Source organism: Schistocerca serialis, chromosome 6 (genome assembly GCF_023864345.2).
Source record: "Schistocerca serialis cubense isolate TAMUIC-IGC-003099 chromosome 6, iqSchSeri2.2, whole genome shotgun sequence".
In the NCBI taxonomy this organism is placed as follows: Eukaryota; Metazoa; Arthropoda; class Insecta; order Orthoptera; family Acrididae; genus Schistocerca; species Schistocerca serialis.
The window spans coordinates 550,795,375-550,817,532 of NC_064643.1; the positions used below are offsets into that span (position 1 = coordinate 550,795,375).

The 22,158-nt window shown below is 44.0% G+C and overlaps 1 protein-coding gene across 1 annotated transcript in view; it reads right to left on the minus strand.

Moving 5' to 3' along the window:
• LOC126484979 (uncharacterized) overlaps window positions 1-21,797 on the minus strand; it is a 184,600-nt gene extending 162,803 nt beyond the window's left edge. Inside the window, exon 1 of the mRNA XM_050108584.1 lies at window positions 21,660-21,797. Coding sequence (XP_049964541.1) covers window positions 21,660-21,797 — 138 coding nt within the window. The remainder of the gene's footprint in view (window positions 1-21,659) is intronic.
• Window positions 21,798-22,158: the final 361 nt, after the last annotated feature.

A 22,158-nucleotide genomic window follows, 5' to 3' on the forward strand; every position in this document is an offset into this window, starting at 1 on the left:
TACGGCTCTGAGCACTATGGGACTTAACATCTATGGTCATCAGTCCCCTTCATCACTCTCCATGTTTCATACCTCCTGATGTAGCCTTGTCTAGTACTAATTTTATTTCATTTTATTAGTCTTGTTTATTAATAGAAACTGTTATGTGGGCATGCTATTCCTATTTTGTGTTAAAGGTTTTCCTGTTTACTCTGTTGTTATTTATATACTGTTCAGTTTTTACTTTTTCATTGCATTAGCACCACACTGTCAAAGATGTTACTTACTGTATGTTTCCACTTCAGTCTGGACGTGTTACTTCTCTTCCAATGTTGTTTGCGAACATTGTAACTTCTTTGGTGACAATACTCAGTAAATGTCTGACGATGGCCTTGTAAGCCAAAAACCGGTTAACAATAAAAGTAATATTGTAGAACAAAAGCAAACTGGTGGTTTTCATTTATTATAATGTTGTTCTACCAAGAACCGACGAAAGATTCTGTTAACATGATTTTATAGTGGCTTAATAGAATTCAGTTTCAGTTACTGAAAATGCGATCGCTCAAGCACTAAGCTATTTATATGTTTCGAAATATATTATTTACGGCTTGAAGAGTTACATGTTATTTCTACTTTATATGATTTAAGGAGAATTTAACTTTAATTGCGAAGACAACGCTGATGCACTACAATGTGACATCAAACGAACAATCACGCTCTATAGACTACATGCGGGGATTACCTGTAGAATGAACAGTATTTAATAGCATCTGGTTACAGTTCATTTCACGAACTAAGGCGGCTTGCGCAGGTGCAGGGAGTGCAGCAACTGGTTTCAAACAACGGGTGCTCACTTATTTCACTGTCGCTTCGAATAACAACCACTGAAAGCTTGCTTGTTGGCTCAGGCACGGTGCGTCACGTCAGATGTGCAGAAAAAGTAACTCGACTGTCGTCGTTCGTGGTGTGCACTATACAATTGCGGATTCTCAGTGTATGGTATTATTTCACGACTTTATGTATGTATAACTATGCCGACACCACAATACAAGCGAAAGTTTCGGTATTCTTGGCTACGAGACTCACATGTGAAATATTGGCTTCAAGTTATTCAAGGTAGCTAAATGCAAATTTTGTGGTACAGTTTTAAGGAGTCACTATGGAGATTTGAAGTCTCGTGGGATGTCAAAGAAGCACCTGCAAAATAAAAAGTTAAGCAACCTTTTTTTAATTGATTAGTCATTCACTGACCGGTTTTACAACTTTGAGCAATGTTTGACTAAGTAAATTGTTGCAGGTTGTAACTACGCAGCCTAAAATAGCTTTTAAAACAGAGCCCATTGGGAATAAAAACAGGGAAGAAGTAAGACTCGCATTATTCACAGCCATGCATACTAGTATAGGTGTAGTCGACCATTTGGGAGAGGTAATTAATCACAGTCATGAAAAAGATCGAAGAAGTTCAGTTGCACGGAACTAAGTGCACCTCAGTTATAAAAAACGTGTTCACACCGCATTTCACTGACGTTCTAAAACAAGACTGCAAAGATCAGCCATTTAGCTTCTTACTTGATGAATCTACTGATATTACTGTACATAAATACTTGGGATTGATGATAGGTTATTACAGAAAATTACACTAAAAAAATAGTATCTACACAACTTGAGCTTACTGAACTGCACGAGTGTAATGCTGAAGCTATTGTCTCTGCTATTAAGAAGACAGTTCAACGATTCGGTTTGAGACTTGAAAATTTAATAGGCATTGGCACAAATAGTGCCCCTGTCATGGCTGAAGGAAATAATGGAGTATTTACGAAATTGAAAGAAAAGGTACCACACTTGATTTTAGTACGTTGCTTGTGCTATTCCTTGTAACTGGCTGTTTCAGCTGCTGCAAAATAATTTTTATCTAGAAATTTCGAATTTTTTACTAAACAGACATGATTGGCTTAGTCGCTCCTCTTACAGCCAATCTCTTTATAAGGAGCTATACAAAACTATCAGCGATGGACAGAAACTGTTAGAAATAGTTCAAGCGTGCCAGGCAAGGTGGTTATCAATAGAATCCGCTGTAACAAGTATATGCACAAAATGGTCAGAGACAAAAACACACTTTTCTGTAACTAAAGTGCGCGAAAGGTGTCGCATGGCACAGTATTGTACCCTATGTATACGAACGAGATTAATTACGCATGTATTTCATTTTTATATACAATATTAATTGAAATAAACAGAGTCAAGAAAATGTTCAAGTCGAAAGATACAGATCACACCAAACTCTTTGATGAGTTGACTAACCTGATAGATGTGCTTGTCAGCAAAGTTACATTACCTGCAAATAAAGTTAATATTTTTACTCAAGATATTCGTGATTTCTTCGATCGAAATTGTTTTCTGGGATTCCGCTTTGTAAGCAGTTGCTTGAATTGAGAGAAAAAGAATTACCACGGGAAGATGAAGAGATGTTACGTAATCGGTACATAACATTTGTAATATGTGTGATTGAAGAAATAAAAAACAGATTACCAGAAAATTTTACGTTGATGAAAAAATCTCAAGAATAAGTGTTGAACAAGCACTTAATCACAACAAAGAAAATCTAATTGATGTAATGGCTCAGTTCAATAAAAGTGTAGAATTTATAGCAAGGGTGAATGATCAGTGGCGACAAATTCATTTGTTGAACTGGAACGATACCAAATATACAACAAAATTTTGGAATTAAGTATTGCATTTCAAAGTTGATCAGAGGGAATCCAGATTTGAGGAATTAGCGACTTCTGCAATTGCTCCCCTAATACTGTCCCATTCCAATGTCGATGTTGAAAGACTATTTAGCAGTATGAATGTAATAAAAAACAAGCAGAGCTATAGAATGAAGTTAAATCTTTTAATTGCTATATTAAGAATACGCTATGGTTTGAGATTGGAAGGAAAATGCTACAACGAATATGAAATTCCAATAAACGTTGTAAAACAATTCGGTACCGAAGAATCGCATCAATCTGAAACCGACGATGGTGATGAGGCAGACAAAAATGATTCATCTGAAGAAGACGAATTCATTTTCATAATTAGCTGTCGTTACAGAACTTTTTGTATGTTCCTGACCTTGACTTCTTGATTTATTTATTGTATGTTCATTTAATGATTGTGAATATTTTATTACTTTATAACAATGGAAACTAATTACTAATATACTTATTATTTTCTTTCATAATGATTTAAAAAAAAAATAGTAGAAATTCTAGCGAATGTGAGAGTAGGGGCATTTTTGTTAGTGGTTTTCTGGTAGTTTTTGCACTTGAAACTGGTGGGATGCTCACTTTAAGTGTTGGCAACACTGGTCAGGCATAGGGGGGCTAAAAACTCGATCCTTTACGTAACCTCATAGATAAAAATTACAAGCTGTAAGGTCTGCGGCGTTGGATTGAAAGAGGAGGAGAAGAAGACGAGCTTCATCGCCCCTCGCCTCCCAGATCTTCAGACCTCATGACTTGTGGCTTTTATCTGTCGGATTACATAAAAAGACGGCGTTTTCATCCCCCCTATACCTGACACTCTTGAAAGTCTACGACATCGCATTGTTGAAGATGTGAATTCGATAATGAGAGACCAGCTGCTTCGTGTGTGGCAGGAAATTAACCGCCGTTTTGGTATCTGTCGTGTAACGCGATGGTGATCGCAATGAATGCATAAACATTTGAACTTTTCTCTTTCCAGGAACGTTGGAATTGTGTTTCTATCTTTTGTAGTTCGGAAGCGAAAAATGTTTGAAATCTGTTCCATCTTTTTGAATAGACCTGTATTTGTAATAAGAAGTAAGTTTTGCTTCTAAAGACGGATGTAACTATTGGGGAAGGTGGATTTGAACATAGTTTTTGAATGCTAGTCTCTTTTCGATCATTCAGTAAATGCAACATCTTCCGCCGCCTTCTTACGAATTTTATTTTTGACTGTGTGTATCACCATACTGCACTGACCGGAACACAGTTGGACAAAAGTAAAGCTGAAGTTTAATGTGTTTAGTTAGCATAGTTGCATGTGCTGGATAAAGAAAGTGTGCAAGGATTTTCTTTTATTTAGCTGATTTACTGCTGCGCTATATTTTTATGTTCATCACTTTCTAGCAGTACCGAGTTTCCGTCGCCACAGGTAAGCCACATAAGTTTTTTAAGGCCAATCATTCAGTGTTTGGAACTTTATGTAGTCAGTCTGATTACGTAAGATCTCAGAGTATTTTAACAGAAACATTTTGGTTATTTAGTCTTTCAGAATTCGATTTGTAATTTTAGGTACCATTTTTATTCTGTAGTTTTGTGTGTTGAAACTGCATGTCACGCATTCTGACAGAACACGTTGTAGCACTGTCCACTGCACTGGAAAAAGCAGAATTTCTCAGGACAGCTTACGGAACACACAATTTCACGCTTTCTAATTAATTTAGAAAATATTAATTCAAATACAGTTACACAGTTTCAGGCAGTTTCGGCGACTCTTATTATCATATGCCGTTTCTGTAATTACACCACTTGTATTATTCGAGATCACAACACAGGCACAAACGACGTTAAGAATAGGAAATCAGTTCACAACATTCAATTTTATTTGTTACAAACACGTTAAAACGTCTTGATTAGTTACTATGTATCCATTCTTTTACATCATCACAGATCAAAAGTTTGTAATCTATTCTGGTCTGAACTGCTTATCATCCATCCTTTGTTTCTGTACAAGCTAAGCTCTGAACAAACACCGTCAGAAAAGTCTTTCTAACACTCAAAATTTATATTCGATGTTAACAAATTCCTCTTTTCCAGAAATACATTCCTTGCTGTAGTCGTCTGCATTTTACGCCCTCTCTACTTCAATCTCTTCTCACTCCCTTGTCAAAACTGCTTCCGGATTCCGAGTGTTGATAATCATCCACGAGACTCTTCGAAAATTCAAAAATAACCCACTAAGGAACTTAAGAACACTCTGGGTACCACCCACTGTCCATTCACATAACGATAGCGAAGTTGAGAACAGATTAGCTACATAATGTTCAGAGACATATAATCGCTATTTCTTCTGACGTTTGACCGGTAGGTAAAGAGATCTGTGAACCTGGCCATGTAGTATCTGCACTTCTTTATCGAGTTCGGTCGCCTAACGTGATCTGCGGCAGTTCAGTCTTCTTATCTGTTATACCTAATCCTGCTGTATCTCAGTCATTCCCTAAGCTCCATTTTATTAATTTTGGACAGTAAACGTTGTGAAACATCCTCTCACAGAAGGTAGTAGTATGATATATCGGACCTATGTATTCTGTGTTACAACACAAACAAAACAGAGGGAGATAAGAGAGCACTTTTCTTTAACATGGGACGCGTGTAATCTCTATCGGACGTTCCGATAACAAGAGTGTGAATGTTTTCTCGAGGCCCCTGCGAAAGATACAGCACAAAGACCCTCAGTGATATCACAGCTAAACTTAGCACAAAATGAGGGTTTGTATGAGCTCGATTTCATCTTCTGCATTTCGTGATCCATTATTTCAATGATATATTGTGTTCCAATAAGTAAAATCAAACATTAAAAATAGAGAAGCATAAAACTAAACAAAAATATTCAGTATCTCTTCTTATCAATTTAACAGTTTACATAATATTCAAATAGTGTCATCACCAGTCACTTAACGTCCACTCTTGTATAAAAGACTTCCTAACGTTTTCCATGAGTCGCATTCAGAAATACACATCACTGTTGTTGCTGCATCTTTTCTAACGTCATCTTACCTTCACTGATGAGCCAAAACGTTATGGCCACCTGCTTATTAGCATGGTGATGTACTTTAGAAACGCAATCGAACGGCGAATGTGCGTGGCATTGATTCGCAAGTATCTGGCACATTTCAAAAAGTAAGCGACACCAGATGTCTTTGCACAGCACACGCTATTCCTGTAAATTACGGGCAGTTGTTTCGTGGTCGAGGAGCTGGTGCCCGCTAATTTTATGTCGAAGGCTCACTATTTCAGTCACAAACTTTTTCCTCAGCATGTGAAAATATTTTTGTGGTGCTATCCTACTTGGGAAGGAATGGTCATCGTAATAAATTAAGACAAATCAGAGCTGCCAGGGGATGATTTAAATATTCTTTCTCCCGCGCGCTGTTAGAGGGCGGAACGGTAGGGAAATAACTTGAAGGTGGTTCGATGATCCCTGAGCCAAACACTTAATAGTGAATTGCAGAGTAATCATTAAGTTTTAGATGTAAACTATCAATCTCTATAAACCATTGTATCTCGATTCTGGAATTTCGACCCGTAACAGTTATCGTGCTGAAACACGCCATCGCCATCGAGAAAGACACTACGCGAAGCGATTGCGGTGGCTCGCAATAATGTGCACATTGAAACTTCCTGGCAGATTAAAACTGTTTGCCGGACCGAGACTCGAACTCGGGACCTGTGCCTTTCGCGGGCAAGTGCTCTACCAGGAGAGCTTCTGTGAAGTTTGGAAGGTAGGAGACGAGGTACTGGCGGAATTACAGCTGTGAGGACGGGGCGTGAGTCGTGCTTGCGTAGCTCAGTTGGTACAGCATTTGCCCGCGAAAGGCAAAGGTCCCGAGTTCGAGTCTCGGTCCGGCACACAGTTTTAATCTGCCAGGAAGTTTCAATGTGCACATTTTTGCGAGCCACCGCAATCGCTTCGCGTTGTGTCTTTCTTGATGGCGATGGCGTGTTTCAGCACCGACACAGTAGCCTGGCATCAGGTCAGCTACAATATGGTACTTTACGGATAGGGCGAGCCTCCGACCTCCCACGCGTTGTGGTGAAACGTGGACGTCCGACGCCTTGTCACCTAGTAGTGGTTTTGCCGTCTCTCAACCACTTTTCATAGATGCTCACGATAGTAGCCAGCGGACAGAGAACCAGTTTTACCGTTTCCGACATACCCGTTCTAAGCGCGGAGTCATAACAATCTGGCGCCTGTCAAAGTCGCTTGTGTCGGTAGATTCTTCAATTTGAGACCCGAATCGTTGCCGGAATGATTGCTCATTCGTCTCTACTCCGCATAGGGGACGTCCATTAATTACGTGAGCGTATTTTGTCAATTTGTACCTTTCTTAGTGTGATATGGTGAGATTTAGTGATACTCTCCTGCTCTCACGTTAGATTTACCCTGTAGTTTTTAAATAATTAAATTGTCCATGTTTTTGTTTCATACCACTAAATATACGTATATCATATCTTCTACGTAAGAGGCCTGTTCAAAAAATTCCGGAACTTTGTCCACAAAATTTTTCTGCGCTGACCTTTAACTTATTCTGCTTGGTCTCCGTCGAAATACTCTCCTCCACAATTGATACACAACGCCGTTTCCACTTCCAGAAGCAATGGTACGCCTCTTGCTAGATCGCACGAAGCGCCGTCTGCGAACTTTCTTTTATCTCGTCTAGCATTGCAAATCTTCGACCCTTCAACTCGGTTTTCTACTTAGGAAATAAAAAATGTCCGCAGGGGTCATGTGTGGAAAGTGCGGAGGATGAGGCACCACAGTGATTTCATTTTTTGCGCAATAGTCACGAACCAACAAGGATAAATATGCGGAGGGGGGAGGGGGGGGGGGGTATTGTGACGCCATGCATTGTCTTGCCACACTTCACGCTGTTCCCTTCTCACAATTTCTCGCAGCCGTCGCAACACGTCCAGATAGTACCATCGATTAACAGTTTGCCCCTGTGGCACGAATTCATGATGTACTAATCCTTCAAACTCAAAGAATACTATCAGCATGGCTCTGAAATTTGACCTGACCTGACGAGCCATTGTAAAGACTGATCCTTGCTCTCAACATCATAACCACATTCTCATCACCAGTTAGGATTCTCTTAAGGAACATCTCTCTCTCATTTGTGCGATCCAAAAGCTCTTTACAGATTGCGAGGCGAAGGTGTCAGGATTTCATGACATGATTCAACTGAAATGTTACTTTTCTGCGATCTCTTGGATATTCAGTCTCCGACTGGCACGCACAATTTCGTTGAAGTTCCTAGCGTGAGCGACGTTGGTAGACGTCGAAGGGCGTCCTGAACGAAGGTCATCTTTAACTTCGGTCCGGCCATTTTTAGACCGTGTGAAGCATTAGTGACACCGAGAATCACTGTAGACCTCCTGTATCATTTCGTGTGTCTCTGTATAGGTTTTCTTGACTTTCACGCAAAATTTATGCGGAGGCGTTGCTCCTCTAACTCGGCTATCTCGAAATTCGCAAACTGTGCGATACAACGGTCTACTCAATACAGCACTGAACAATAACTGCCACAACAACGAAACTTCAAGCAGTTACATATTAAACACATGTATGTGCAGGGATGCCAACTGCATTTAGCTCCAGCACACCATTGGCGCGAAATTATGAATGTTCAAATGGCTCTGAGCACCATGAGACTTAAAATCTGAGGTCATCAGTCCCCTAGAAATTAGAACTACTTAAACCTAACCAACCTAAGGACATCACACACATCCATGCCCGAGGCAGGACTCGAACCTGCGACGGTAGCGGCCGCGCGGATCTATACTGAAGCGCCTAGAACCGCTCGGTCACCCCGGCCGGAAATTACGAATGTTCCGAAATATCTTGAACATACCTAGTACTAAACTTTTTATGTGATATTAGAGGTGAAAACGGTAATTACGTTTAAGGTGCACTATAACAAGTTTAATTAAATTAACTGTCCTGAAAGCTGCCAAATAGCTCTCTGCTTATCCTGGTTACTGTAAATAATTTTCGCAAATGAGCAAATACAAAATAGGCTGCGACATTACCTTCCCATATTCTTCGCTCACTCCATGGGCATACATGTGCTTCCTGTATTTTCATGATTGGTCACATGACATCCAAGTGTTTTGGTAGTACAGGAAGACAGTCATTAGACGAATCTACACTCCAGGTTATCGTGTACGCCGCACAACAGCTCCTCAGCCCGACGGGTGAGGGAACACCCTGGTCGAGCGCTGACCACAGGTGCTCGCTGGGTTGTACGCACCGCGGACCTACGTTCCCCAGTTTCACAAGTCTTGCAGCATCTGTTACGGATAGTCTGATCATCCATCAAAAGAGATGGGTCGTAATAATTATACAGCATTTACGAATAGCCTGCAGAGGCAGATGGACAAAAAGGCTCTGTGAAATATTACACTACTGGCCATTAAAATTGCTACACCAGGAAGATGACGTGCTACAGACGCGAAATTTAACCGACATGAAGAAGATGCTGTGATATGCAAATCATTACCTTTTCAGAGCACTCAATCAAGGTTGGCGCCGGTGGCGACACCTACAACGTGCTGACATGAGGAAAGTTTCCAACCGATTTCTCATACACAAACAGCAGTTGACCGGCGTTGCCTGGTGAAGCGTTGTTGTGATGCCTCGTGTAAGGAGGAGAAATGCGTACCATCACGTTTCCGACTTTGATAAAGGTCAGACTGTAGCCTATCGCGATTGCGGTTTATCGTATCGCGACATTAAAGCTCGCGTTAGTCGAGGTCCAATGACTGTTAGCAGAATATGGAATCGGTGGGTTCAGGAGGGTAATACGGAACGCCGTGCTGATCCCAACGGCCTCGTATCACTAGCAGTCGAGATGACAGGCATCTTATCCGCATGGCTGTAACGGATCGTGCAGCCACGTCTCGATCCCTGAGTCAACAGATGGGGACGTTTGCAAGACAACAACCATCTGCACGAACAGTTCGACGACATCTGCAGCAGCATGGACTATCAGCTCGGAGACCATGGCTGCGGTTACCCTTGACGCTGCATCACGACGAACCTCGGTGCACGAATAGCTAAACGTCATTTTTTCGGATGAATTCAGGTTCTGTTTACAGAATCATGATGGTCGCATCTGTGTTTGGCGACATCGCGGTGAACGCACATTGGAAGCATGTATTCGTCATCGCCATACTGGCGTATCACCCGGCGTGATGGTATGGGGTGCCATTGGTTAAACGTCTCGGTCACCTCTTGTTCGTATTGACGGCACTTTGAACAGTGGACTTTACATTTCAGATGTGTTACGACCCTTGGCTCTACCCCTCATTCGGTCCCTGCGAAACCCTACATTTCAACAGGATAATGCACGACCGCATGTCGCAGGTCCTGTGCGGGCCTTTCTGGATACAGAAAATGTTCGATTGCTGCCCTGGCCATCACATTCTCCAGATCTCTCACCAAATGAAAACGTTTGGTCAATGGTGGCTGAACAACTGGCTCGTCACAATACGCCAGTCACTAATCTTGATGAACTGTGGTATCGTGTTGAAGCTGCATGGGCAGCTAGCTGTACCTGTACACGCCATCCAAGCTCTGTTGGACTCAATGCCCAGACGTATCAAGGCCGTTATTACGGCCAGAGGTGGTTGTTCTGGGTAGTGATTTCTCAGGATCTATGCACCCAAACTGCGTGAAAATGTAATCACATGTCAGTTCTAGTATAATATATTTGTCCAATGAATATCCATTTATCATGTGCATTTCTTCTTGGTGTAGCAATTTTAATGGCCAGTAGTGTATTTACCGTTTTGACAGATCCCTGAAACACTGACCTTTTATTGTTGTATTATATGCAGTAATTACTAACGGCGTTACCGCAGTGGTAGGAGCGGTTCCTGTCAAATCACTGAATTTAAGCATTGTCGGGCTTGGCTAACACTTGGATGGATCACCATCCGGTCTGCCGAACGCTGTTGGCAAACGGAGAGCACTCAGCCCTCGTTAGGCAAACTGAGAAGCAGCGGCTCCGGTCACGAAAACTAAAAAACTGACAACGCCCGGAAGAGCGGTTTGCAGATGACATACACTATATGATCAAAAGTATCCGGACAACCAGCTGAAAATGACTTACAAGTTTGCGGCGCCCTCCATCGGTAATGCTGGAATTCAATATGGTGTTAGCTCACCTTTGCCTTGATGACAGCTTCCGCTCTCGCAGGCATAGGTTCAATCAGGTGCTGGAAGGTTTCTTGGGCAATGGCAGCCCATTCTCCACGTAGTGCTGCACTGAGGAGAGGTATCGCTGTCGGTCGGTGAGGCGTGGCACGAAGTCGGCGTTCAAAAACATCCCAAAGCTGTTCTGTAGGATTCAGGCCAGGATTCTGTGCAGGCCAGTCCATTATATGGATGTTAATGTCGTGTAACCACTCCGCCACATGCCGTGCGTTATGAACAGGTTCTCGAGCGTGTTGAAAGACGCACTCGCCATCCCCGAATTGCTCTTCAACAGTGGGAAGCACGAAGGTGCTTAAAACATCAATGTCGGCCTGTGCTGTGATAGTGCCAAGCAGAACAACGAGGGGTGCAAGCCCCCTCCATGATAAACACGACCACACCAAAACACCACCGCCTCCGAATTTTACAGTTGGCACTACACACGCTGGCAGATGACGTTCACCGGGCATTCGCCATACCCCCACCCTGCCATTGCATCGCCACATTGTGTACCGTAATTCCTCACTCCACACAACGTTTTTCCACTGTTCGATTGTCCAATGTTTACGGTTCTTACACCAATCGAGGCGTCGTTTGCATTTACCGGCGTGATGTGTGGCTTATGAGCAGCCGCTCGACCATGAAATCCAAGTTTTATCACCTCCCGCCTAACTGTCATAGTACTTGCAGCGGACCCCATGCAGTTTGGAATTCCTGTGTGATGGTCTGGATAGATGTCTGCCTATTATACATTACGACCCTCTTCAACTGTCGGCGATCTCTATCACTCAATAGACGAGGTCGGCCTGTACGCTTTTGTGCTGTATGTGTCCCTTCACGTTTCCACTTCACTATCACATCGGAAACAGTGGACCTATGGATGTTTAGGAGTGTGGAAATCTCGCGTGCAGACATATGGCACAAGCGACACCTAATCACCTGACCACGTTCGAAGTCCGTAAGTTCCGCGGAGCGATCCATTCTGCTCTCTCACGATGCCTAATGAATACTGAGGTCGCTGATATGGTGTACGTGGCAGTAGGTGGCCGCACAATGCACCTAATATGAATAACGCGTGTTTTTGGGGTGTCCGGATACTTTTGATCACCTAGTGTATATCCATATCCTCATCCAGTGTCTCTTAGCGGAGGATGACTCGGCGGTCCGTCGATACGTTTGGGTTTTTCGACACCTGTCCGCACGCAGTTTAGTCAATGAACCTTTACGTACTTTGCAGATGAAGGACAACGTTGTTTCTACATTCCTTTGAACGGTATGATTACCTAGATTTTTAGTCCCTGTAGATACTGATGAAGAAGAGAATTCTTGTCGGTGAACTTCAGCTTAGATTCTTTACACAGACAATTAACTTCTTGCTGGCACTTTTGTTTCGACATGTTTCGACATGCTGCTTATCATACGTAGTGTAAAAGTTTTTTTTCATGTTGACGCAATAACATCGACTTTATATGTGTTGGAGTGCATCACGACTGACTCACTGACTGAAATGCAATGATTTCGACCAGCACGACAAAGAGCTCCCCGAATGGAATCTGTCACTTGTGCTGAAATTGTTTCGAAACAGGGAATCCCAGGCATGCACACGTGTAGGGCATTCAGTTTAGTTCAGAGAGGCCATAAAGACTGGTGGGCACTTCAATATTGTCTATGTTTGGGACTAATTTTACAACACAAAACCTTATCCGTTTTAATAATGTATTCTGTTGTTAATTAAAAAGGTGTCGTGAGATTTTGATAACGTTTGTTTCTTGACTATATGACCCACCCAACTTCATTTGATTGACATTACAATTTCAATTAAGTCTTCCGCGCCTGTTTATTTTCCTGTATCTGTTAACAATTGCCGGCCGCTGTGGCCGAGCGGCTCTAGGCGTTTCAGTCCGGAACCGCGCTGCTGCTACGGTCGTAGGTTCGAATCCTGCCTCGGGCGTGGATGTATGTGATGTCCTGAGGTTAGTTAGGTTTAAGTAGTTCTAAGTCTAGGGGAGTGATGACAGATGTTGAGTCCCATAGTGCTCAGAGCCATTTGAACCATTTGTTAACAATTCCGAACATCCCTCTTTCGATTGCTCGTTCAGTATTTGACTGATTTCCGCATTGAAATTTCAGATATCAATGCCATAAATCAAAATTTGAAATAGAGGGTGTATCAAAAAGAATCATCCGATGTGGCTCATCTATATTTCTGAAACTAATAAACATATACAATTACTTTTTTTTGATGAACGGGAAACTCAAAATATTTTTCATACCTTTTCATAGGTGTTCAATATGCTCCCCTTGAGATTCACGGCATATGTCTATGCGGCATTCAAATTTTTCCCACACTGCAGCGAGCATGTCTTGAGTTACAGCTTCCACAGCTTCTGTTATGTGATGTCTCAGTTCATTCGTTGTTGTTGGTAACGGACCCAGTAAACAGAGTCCTTTTATAAACCTCCACAAGAAACAATCACACACAGTCAGGTCCGGTGACCGTGGAGGCCAGTAATGTAGGGCTGAATCATTTGGTCCAGTACGACCGATTCATCCTTCGGTAATCCTTTGATTTAAAAATTCCCGCACTTCCTGAGGCCGCGGTGGCGGAGCCCCAAGTAAAACTTGCTCTTTCCAATAGTATTTGTTCACGGACATATCGCAAATAACATAATACAAATGATTTTTTTTTAAATAGGATGATTCCTTTTGGTGCGCACGGTATAGACTCACTGTAGACATTCCCACTGAAATGCAGTAGAATCTTTGTTTTGAGAAGAATGTTAAGTCTACACGCCATTTCTTCTCAATCGTCACGCGGCAGCGACGAAGACACAGAGATGTGTGATTTGCCGCTTGGCGAGGATGTCGGTACGGTGGTGGTGGTGGTTAGTGTTTAACGTCCCGTCGACAACGAGGTCATTAGAGACGGAGCGCAAGCTCGGGTTCGGGAAGGATTGGGAAGGAAATCGGCCGTGCCCTTTCAAAGGAACCATCCCGGCGTGTGCCTGAAACGATTTAGGGAAATCACGGAAAACCTAAATCAGGATGGCCGGAGACGGGATTCAACCGTCGTCCTCCCGAATGCGAGTCCAGTGTGCTAACCACTGCGCCACATCGCTCGGTGATGTCGGTACGGCCAGCATGGGGCTTATAGCTGGGAAGCAGAGGCCGCGTAGCGCTAGATGCCGCTGCGGGCGCCGACTGGAAACGCTCTGACGTCAAGCGACCTGTAAGGTCCTCCACAGCAGACCCATCCGTTATACAGGGTAGTCCATTGACAGTGACCGGGCCAAATATCTCACGAAATTAGAATCAAACGAAAAAATAAGAACAACAAATCTGTTGGAGCGTGACGGGGGAAAACACATGGCGCTATGGATGGCCCACTAGATGGCGCTGCCGTAGGTCAAATTTTTTAAAAAATAAGTACTCCCAATTTTTATTACATGTTCGTATAGTACGTAAATAAATAGAAATGATTGACTTGGAACATTTGTTTCGCTTTGTGATGGATGGCGCTGTAATATTCTAACACTTATGCCTCAGCCATTTAGATGAACAGTTGGTATCAATGCGATTTTTTAAATTAAAACACAAAAAGTAGTTACGTTTGGACTTGATTTCTGTTGGTCCAGTGTGATACATTTACTTTGTGACCTTATTAAAAATTATGGGAACGCATGCTGTTACTGCATGAGCGACTGTAATAACCTCTTTAATATAATAAATGCTCAAAATGATGTCTATCAACTTTAATGCATTTGGCAAAACACGTAACGAAATTCCTCTCACCAGCGAGTAGATCGCCTTCAGTAATTGCTGCATATGTGAATTGACAATGTCCTGACGCATGTTTTCAGGCGTTGTCGATGGATCACAATACCAAATATCTTTCAATTTTCCCCAAAGAAAGAAGTCCAGAGACGTAAAGTCCGGTGAAGGTGCAGGCCATGGTATGGTACTTCTACGACCAATCCAACTGTCATTAAATATTCTATTTAATACCGCTTCAACTGGACGCGTGCGATGTGCTCGACATCCGTCATGTGGAGAGTACATCGCCATTCTGTCATGAAGTGGAACATCTTGTACTAGAATCGGTAAAACATTGATTAAGAAATTGGCGTACATTGCACCATTTAGACTGCCATCGATAAAATATGGGCCAATTAGATGTCCTCCCATAATTCCACACCTTACATTAACCCGCCAGTGTCGCTGATGTTCCACTTGTCGCATCAATCGTGGATTTTCCGTTGCCAAATAGTGCATATTATGCCGGTTTACGTTACCTTTGCTTGTGAATGACGTTTCGTCACTAAATAGAACTCTTAAAAAACTGTTAAAGTCTCATAATTTATTTTGTGCATAGTGGCAAAAATTTACACGACGTTCAAAATCATCGCCATGCAATTCCTGGTGTATAGGAATATGGAAAGAGTGAAATGTAGAATTCTCAAAACAGCCTTTTTTGAAATTCCCGATTCCCGCTCAATTTGTCTACTAATGACGTGCGGATTAGCCTCAACTGCAGCGAAAACACTTATTTGGGCATCTCCATTTGTTGCAGTTCTTGGTTGCGTCTTCTTGTTTGGCTGAACACTTCCGGTTTCTTGAGATACATTAACTATCCGACGAAAGGTCCGGACATTTAGATGCTGTCTGTCAGGATAACGATTAACATACATAGCACATTTTGATAACAATAACCACAAATAACCACCAGATCTACATTTTCTGCGACTGTTAAACGTTCCATTTTAACAAGATTATTTCTTCCGTGTAATTATTATGACTGGGCAATCATTTTTTTCCTTTATTGTATTTCAGTTCCCCACCCAGGGCGGGCTGGCAGCAGCATAGGCGCCGCTTTTCAGCCGAGAGACAGTAAGTACGTAACAGGAAGACATTTAAAACAACATAAAGGAGAAAATAGGACGGAACATAGATGTAAAAGGGGGAAAATAACGGAAGAGAACATACAAAAGGGGGTGACTGTAAAAATGGAGATCAAATTTTAAAAAAATATATTACACAAAAAACCACACACTGTAACCATTAAAAGAACACAAGGCGAAGTACAGCAGGAGCATAAAGTCAAGCATACGATTAAAACCACAGCACTTGATGTCACTGTAGATTGGCACCGAACACAACAGCCGGCAGCTGTGGCTGAGTGGTTCTAGGCGCTTCAGTCTGGAACCGCGCGACCGTTACAGTCGCAGGTTCGAATCTTGCCTCGTGCATGGATGTGCGTGATGTCCTTAGGTCAGTTAGGTTTAAGTAGTTCCACGTTCTAGGGGACTGATCACCTCAGATGAAGTCCCATAGTGCTCAGAGCCACTTGAATCATTTTTCGAACACAACACTGATGTAGGACACTGATGACAAAGAACAAACTGGGAGGATCTGCCATAGGTAAGGATATGAGGGAGAAGGGGGCGAAGGGGCTGTGCTAGAGTGGGGGAGAGAAGGGAGGCGGTGTGGGAGCACGCTGAAGGGGGCTCGGAAGTGAAGGATGGGAGAGGAAAACAGCCATGGAGGGGGTGGCAGAGACTCAGGAGGGGGAAGGAGGAAAAACTGCTCTGGGGGAAGGAGGGGAGGGAAAAGGGAGGCCATGGTGAGGAGGGGTCAAGGCCAGACTACAGTTGCTAGGAAGGGTAGACATCATGGCGAAGTTCATCATCCAGGAGGGAGAGGAGCTGGAAATTGCCCTGATGAAGGTAGAGAGGAGCACAGCTGTGAATATTGAGGTCTGTCAATGTGGGCCAGGTAATCGTATGGGATCCCCATGAGGGCGGATGTAGATGGTGGCACATGTGACAGTACAGATGGGGAAGAAGAGGCTGAGGATGAGATGCTTGGTAGGATTTTTGAGGAGATGTTGGGGCCGAACAAGGTGGTGCTTGAGGTGGCCGATAGCAACCCCGCCATGCACCAGGGGGTACGGGTTATTGTTGCAGTGGAGTGTGTAAGGAGCTGTGGAGATGGAGATATGAAGGAAGGTTTCATTTAGGATGAAGGCATCCATGTGGTGTCAATGGAGGGTGTGGAGGAAGAGGAGTTTGTAGGTGGGCAGGGAGCAGATATCATGCTAAAGGATACTGTGATGTTGTCGCACCATGGTAGGGGAGATTTAGATGAGGGTGGTGAGGGGGGTGAAGGTGAAGTGGTCCTGGTTGTGGGAGTAGATGGCATAGGTGGTGAGGTGGAATACAGAATGCAAGAGCGATTTGGGAAAGGGTGTGGGGGCATTGGAAGGGGTGGATGTTTTGAAGGACTATGGTGACAAAGCGGATGATGTCCTCTGCTGTAGGGGTAGGGGACAAGCGTATTGCTGGCCGGTGTGGCCGTGCAGTTAAAGGCGCTTCAGTCTGGAACTGCGTGACCGCTACAGTCGCAGGTTCGACTCCTGCCTCGGGCATGGATGTGTGTGATGTCCTTAGGTTAGTTAGGTTTAATTAGTTCTAAGTTCTAGGCGACTGATGACCTCAGAAGTTAAGTCGCATAGTGCTCAGAGCCATTTGAACCATTTTTGACAAGCGTATTGTCATACCTATTTTAAGTAATTCAAATGGTTCAAATGGCTCTGAGCACTATGGGACTTAACATCTGTGGTCATCAGTCCCCTAGAACTTAGAACTACTTAAACCTAACTAACCTAAGGACATCACACACATCCATGTCCGAGGCAGGATTCGAACCTGCGACCGTAGCAGTCGCGCTTTAAGTAATTAATTGCACACAGTGCTGTAAGGTGCATTGCTGCATTGATGTGAATTTTACAGCGCCATCCATCACAAAGCGAAACAAATGTTGCAAATCAAACATTCCTATTTATTTACATACTATACAAATATGTAATAAAAATGGCGATACCTATTTTAAAAAAGCAGTTTCTATCAATTTGACCTATGGCAGCGCCATCTAGTGGGCCATCTGTAGCGCCATCTGTTTTTCCCTGTCATTCTCAAACAGATTTGTTCTTCTTATTTTTTCGTTTGATGCTAATTTCGTGAGATATTTGGCCTGGTCACTATCAATGGACCACCCTGAATAAAGATCTTCGTAACTGGCTGTACTAGGCCTGTAGTCACAAACTCACTGTATGCTTGAATTTTATATTATTTTCCTCTGTGAATGGCTCGTACAGTGCAGATATAACACAGGTGAAAACGATTCTGAACAGACAATACTGTTATCCCTCCTATCAACCATGATCCTCACCTCCCCCTCCCTCCCTCTGTCCTTTTCCAGGCTCCCTCTCGCCCCCTTCCATCCTGTTTTTTCTCCAACTACCCCCCTTGACTCCATTCTCCCCCCCCCCCCCCCAAATCCTTTTTCTTCCCTCTCCACTGTCTTCCCCACTCCTTTCTTGCATCTGCCCTGCTCCCCCCCTTTCTCTGTGCCCTCTCCCTCCATCAGTTACCCCCTTTTTTATTGCTTTTCGTCTCCCCCCTTCCCCCCCTCATCTGTCCGGGTCCAAGCCCCGCTCCCCGCCCCCCCCCCCCCCATAACCATACCTTTGTACTCTATGGTGCAGTGTTTTCCGTTAGTGTTCAGTGTTGTGCGTCCCCTTTTTAAAGTGTTGCAAACAGAAGTCAGACTATAGCCGTGTTTTATAATTGTGGCTGTCTATTTCCAAAGTGTTTTTAATCAGCATCAGTGACCTCTTTGTTTTTTTTGTTTTGTCCAGTTTTAAACAGTCACCGTCTTATCTCTTCTTTTTATTGTTATGTCTCCTCATTATTTTTTTAAATTTTATCTACAGGCTGCAGGACAGCGTATTACGCTGCTGCCAGCCCGCCCTTCTCTCAGGTGGGGGTGGGGGGGAGAGGGGGGAGGGGGGGGGGAGGGAATCGAAATACAATAAAGGAAAAAAAAGACAATACTGTACGTTCAATTTCATCTGGGCTTATCACAGCAATGCTCGTGTTATACACCATATCATATCTTCGTGAGTTGTCAGTGTTTCCTTATAGACCACTTGTTCCAAACTTTCCGCTACAGATAAAAGTCCAAAGGTGTAATGTCTGCCGAGAGTGCAGCCCTCTTGCGTATCCGGTACGTTCGAGCCAATGATTTCCAAGGTCTATAAGTATCAATAGCACAAGGTTATCCATTTTCCTCTATCTGTGTGGATTTTCAGCTGACCAGTAAGCAGTGCTCCGAAGTCTGATTACTCCATTGTTCGTAAATGGTACTTCATACGTGAACATCATCTTTCATGGAAAGGCCGCATCACTTTGATGTTTTCATAGACACATTTCGAAGGACTGCAACTTATATTGAAACTCGTTGCAGTGAAAGTGTTGCTGAGGCGAAGTGTGGAAAGGACTAAATGCGATGGAATGTAGCGTTTGCGGAACAGTACTATTGATGATCTCGTCCGCACATTCGATCTGCTTTGTAGTTCTCTGTGGAATGCACGTGGACGTGCTGAAAAGTATAGCCTACGAATTTTTTATGTGAAAACTCATTTTTTAAATAAAACAAACGTTGATAACATTGTACATTGCTGCTAGTCTCCAACCAACGGTGAGGGATTGCACAGAATGTCGGAGGAGCCCATTACTTGTTCACGGACAGTAGGTATAGGTGTGAAAGGGTTACGATGTGCACAGTCCAGTGATCCTCCCCTGTGGCAGTCAGACATGGCCGGCAGGAACCTTGTCGAGAATCCCAGCAGTCTCGTTCCCCTGCAGTCCAACATTGGGCCACTGCACAACAGAATGACACAGATCTGGACATTGCACGATTCGATCAAGCGGCGAAATGGAGACCAACAATGAGACCCATTTCAGACTGTTAGGTGCCGATAACGCTGTCTCCCAGGAGTACGGGCATCTTCGCGTCCTTCACAGTAATCACTAACCGTCTGGCGCTGTTCACGTCTCGTATGTACTTTAAAATCCTGGGAACAACGCTCGAGTATCATGTCGTTTTTGGAAACCCAGAATCTACTCTGTAGGAATCAACATGGATTCCGGAAACAGAGATCGTGTGAGACCCAACTCGCTTTATTTGTTCATGAGACCCAGAAAATATTAGACACAGGCTCCCAGGTAGATGCTATTTTCCTTGACTTCCGGAAGGCGTTCGATACAGTTCCGCACTGTCGCCTGATAAACAAAGTAAGAGCCTACGGAATATCAGACCTGCTGTGCGGCTGGATTGAAGAGTTTTTAGCAAACAGAACACAGCATGTTGTTATCAACTGAGAGACGTCTACAGACGTTAAAGTAACCTCTGGCGTGCCACAGGGGAGTGTTATGGGACCATTGCTTTTCACAATATATATAAATGACCTAGTAGATAGTGTCGGAAGTTCCATGCAGCTTTTCGCGGATGATGCTGTAGTATACACAGAAGTTGCAGCATTAGAAAATTGTAGCGAAATGCAGGAAGATCTACAGCGGATAGGCACTTGGTGCAGGGAGTGGCAACTGACCCTTAACATAGACAAATGTAATGTATTGCGAATACATAGAAAGAAGGATCCTTGCGGAACGATTTGAAGTGTAATGATCATATAAAATTAATTGTTGGTAAGGCGGGTACCAGGTTGAGATCCATTGGGAGAGTCCTTAGAAAATGTAGTCCATCAACAAAGGAGGTGGCTTACAAAAAAATGGTTCAAATGGCTCTGAGCACTATGGGACTCAACTGCTTAGGTCATTAGTCCCCTAGAGCTTAGAACTAGTTAAACCTAACTAACCTAAGGACATCACACACATCCATGCCCGAGGCAGGATTCGAACCTGCGACCGTAGCGATCGCGCGGTTCCAGACTGTAGCGCCTAGAACCGCTCGGCCACTCCGGCCGGCGGTGGCTTACAAAACACTCGTTCGACCTATACTTGAGTATTGCTCATCAGTGTGGGATCCGTACCAGATCGGGTTGACAGAGGAGATAGAGAAGATCCAAAGAAGAGCGGCGCGTTTCGCCACAGGGTTATTTGGCAACCGTGATAGCGTTACGGAAATGTTTAGCAAACTCAAGTGGTAGACTCTGCAAGAGAGGCGCTCTGCATCGCGGTGTAGCTTGCTCGCCAGGTTTCGACAGGGTGCGTTTCTGGATGAGGTATCGAATATATTGCTTCCCCCTACTTATACCTGCCGAGGAGATCGCGAATGTAAAATTGGAGAGATTCGAGGCGCACGGAGGCTTTCAGACAGTCGTTCTTCCCGCGAACCATACGCGACTGGAACAGAAAAGGGAGGTAATGACAGTGGCACGTAAAGTGCCTTCCGCCACACACCGTTGGGTGGCTTGCGGAGTATAATTGTAGATGTAGATGTAGACGTAAACACGAAAAACAGCAGTGCACTCTGGTGGCCGTTCTACTTGTCACAGAGAATCGCACCTGTAGTCAGTCACAAATGGTTCAAATGGCTGTGAGCACTATGGGACTTAACATCTGAGGTCATCAGTCCCCTAGACTTAGAACTACTTAAACCTAACTAACCTAAGAACATCACACACATCCATGCACGAGGCAGGATTCGAACCTGCGACCGTAGCAGTCGCGCGGTTCCGAACTGAAGGGCCTAGAACTGCTCGGCCAAGGCGACCGGCTCAATGTACGTGTAGAAAGCAGGTACTTGATATTATCGCCACCCGTCCCGCCCTCGGTACGAAACGAGCATTACATGCGTAGGGCAGCATGTCTAATGTAGGCGGCGTGCGCACTCACGGTGATGACGATCTTGAGGACGCCGACGACAGACTTGGCGAACTCGGTGGGTGAGAAGCGTCGGTAGGCGAGCAGGTCCGCGGCCGACTGCTGGCGGCCGAGCGGCGCGTGCGGGCCTTGGTGCTCGTGCTGATACATGCTGCCCGCTGGCCGCTGCTGCCGTCGCACTGGTCCGCGGGTAGCGGCGGCTAGCCGGGGGCCGATGCACGCGCTATCGCTGCCGAGAGTCCAACCACGCCCGTTGTCAGCGCGCCCACAGACTCCGTATCGCCGCTTATCGCCCCAGGAAAACGCTCGGCAGTCGCGCATTATGAGTTTACTTTGACCCACACATTGCCGCTGATATTATCAACACCGTCGAGGCTTAATAAAACTCTTTGAACCTCCGAAACAAAAACACTTACTCTACGAAAATCATTGTGAAGAGTGTGTGTGTGTGTGTGTGTCTGGTGTGTGAATTCCTAAGCGACCAAACTTCTGAGATCATCTGTCCCTAGAG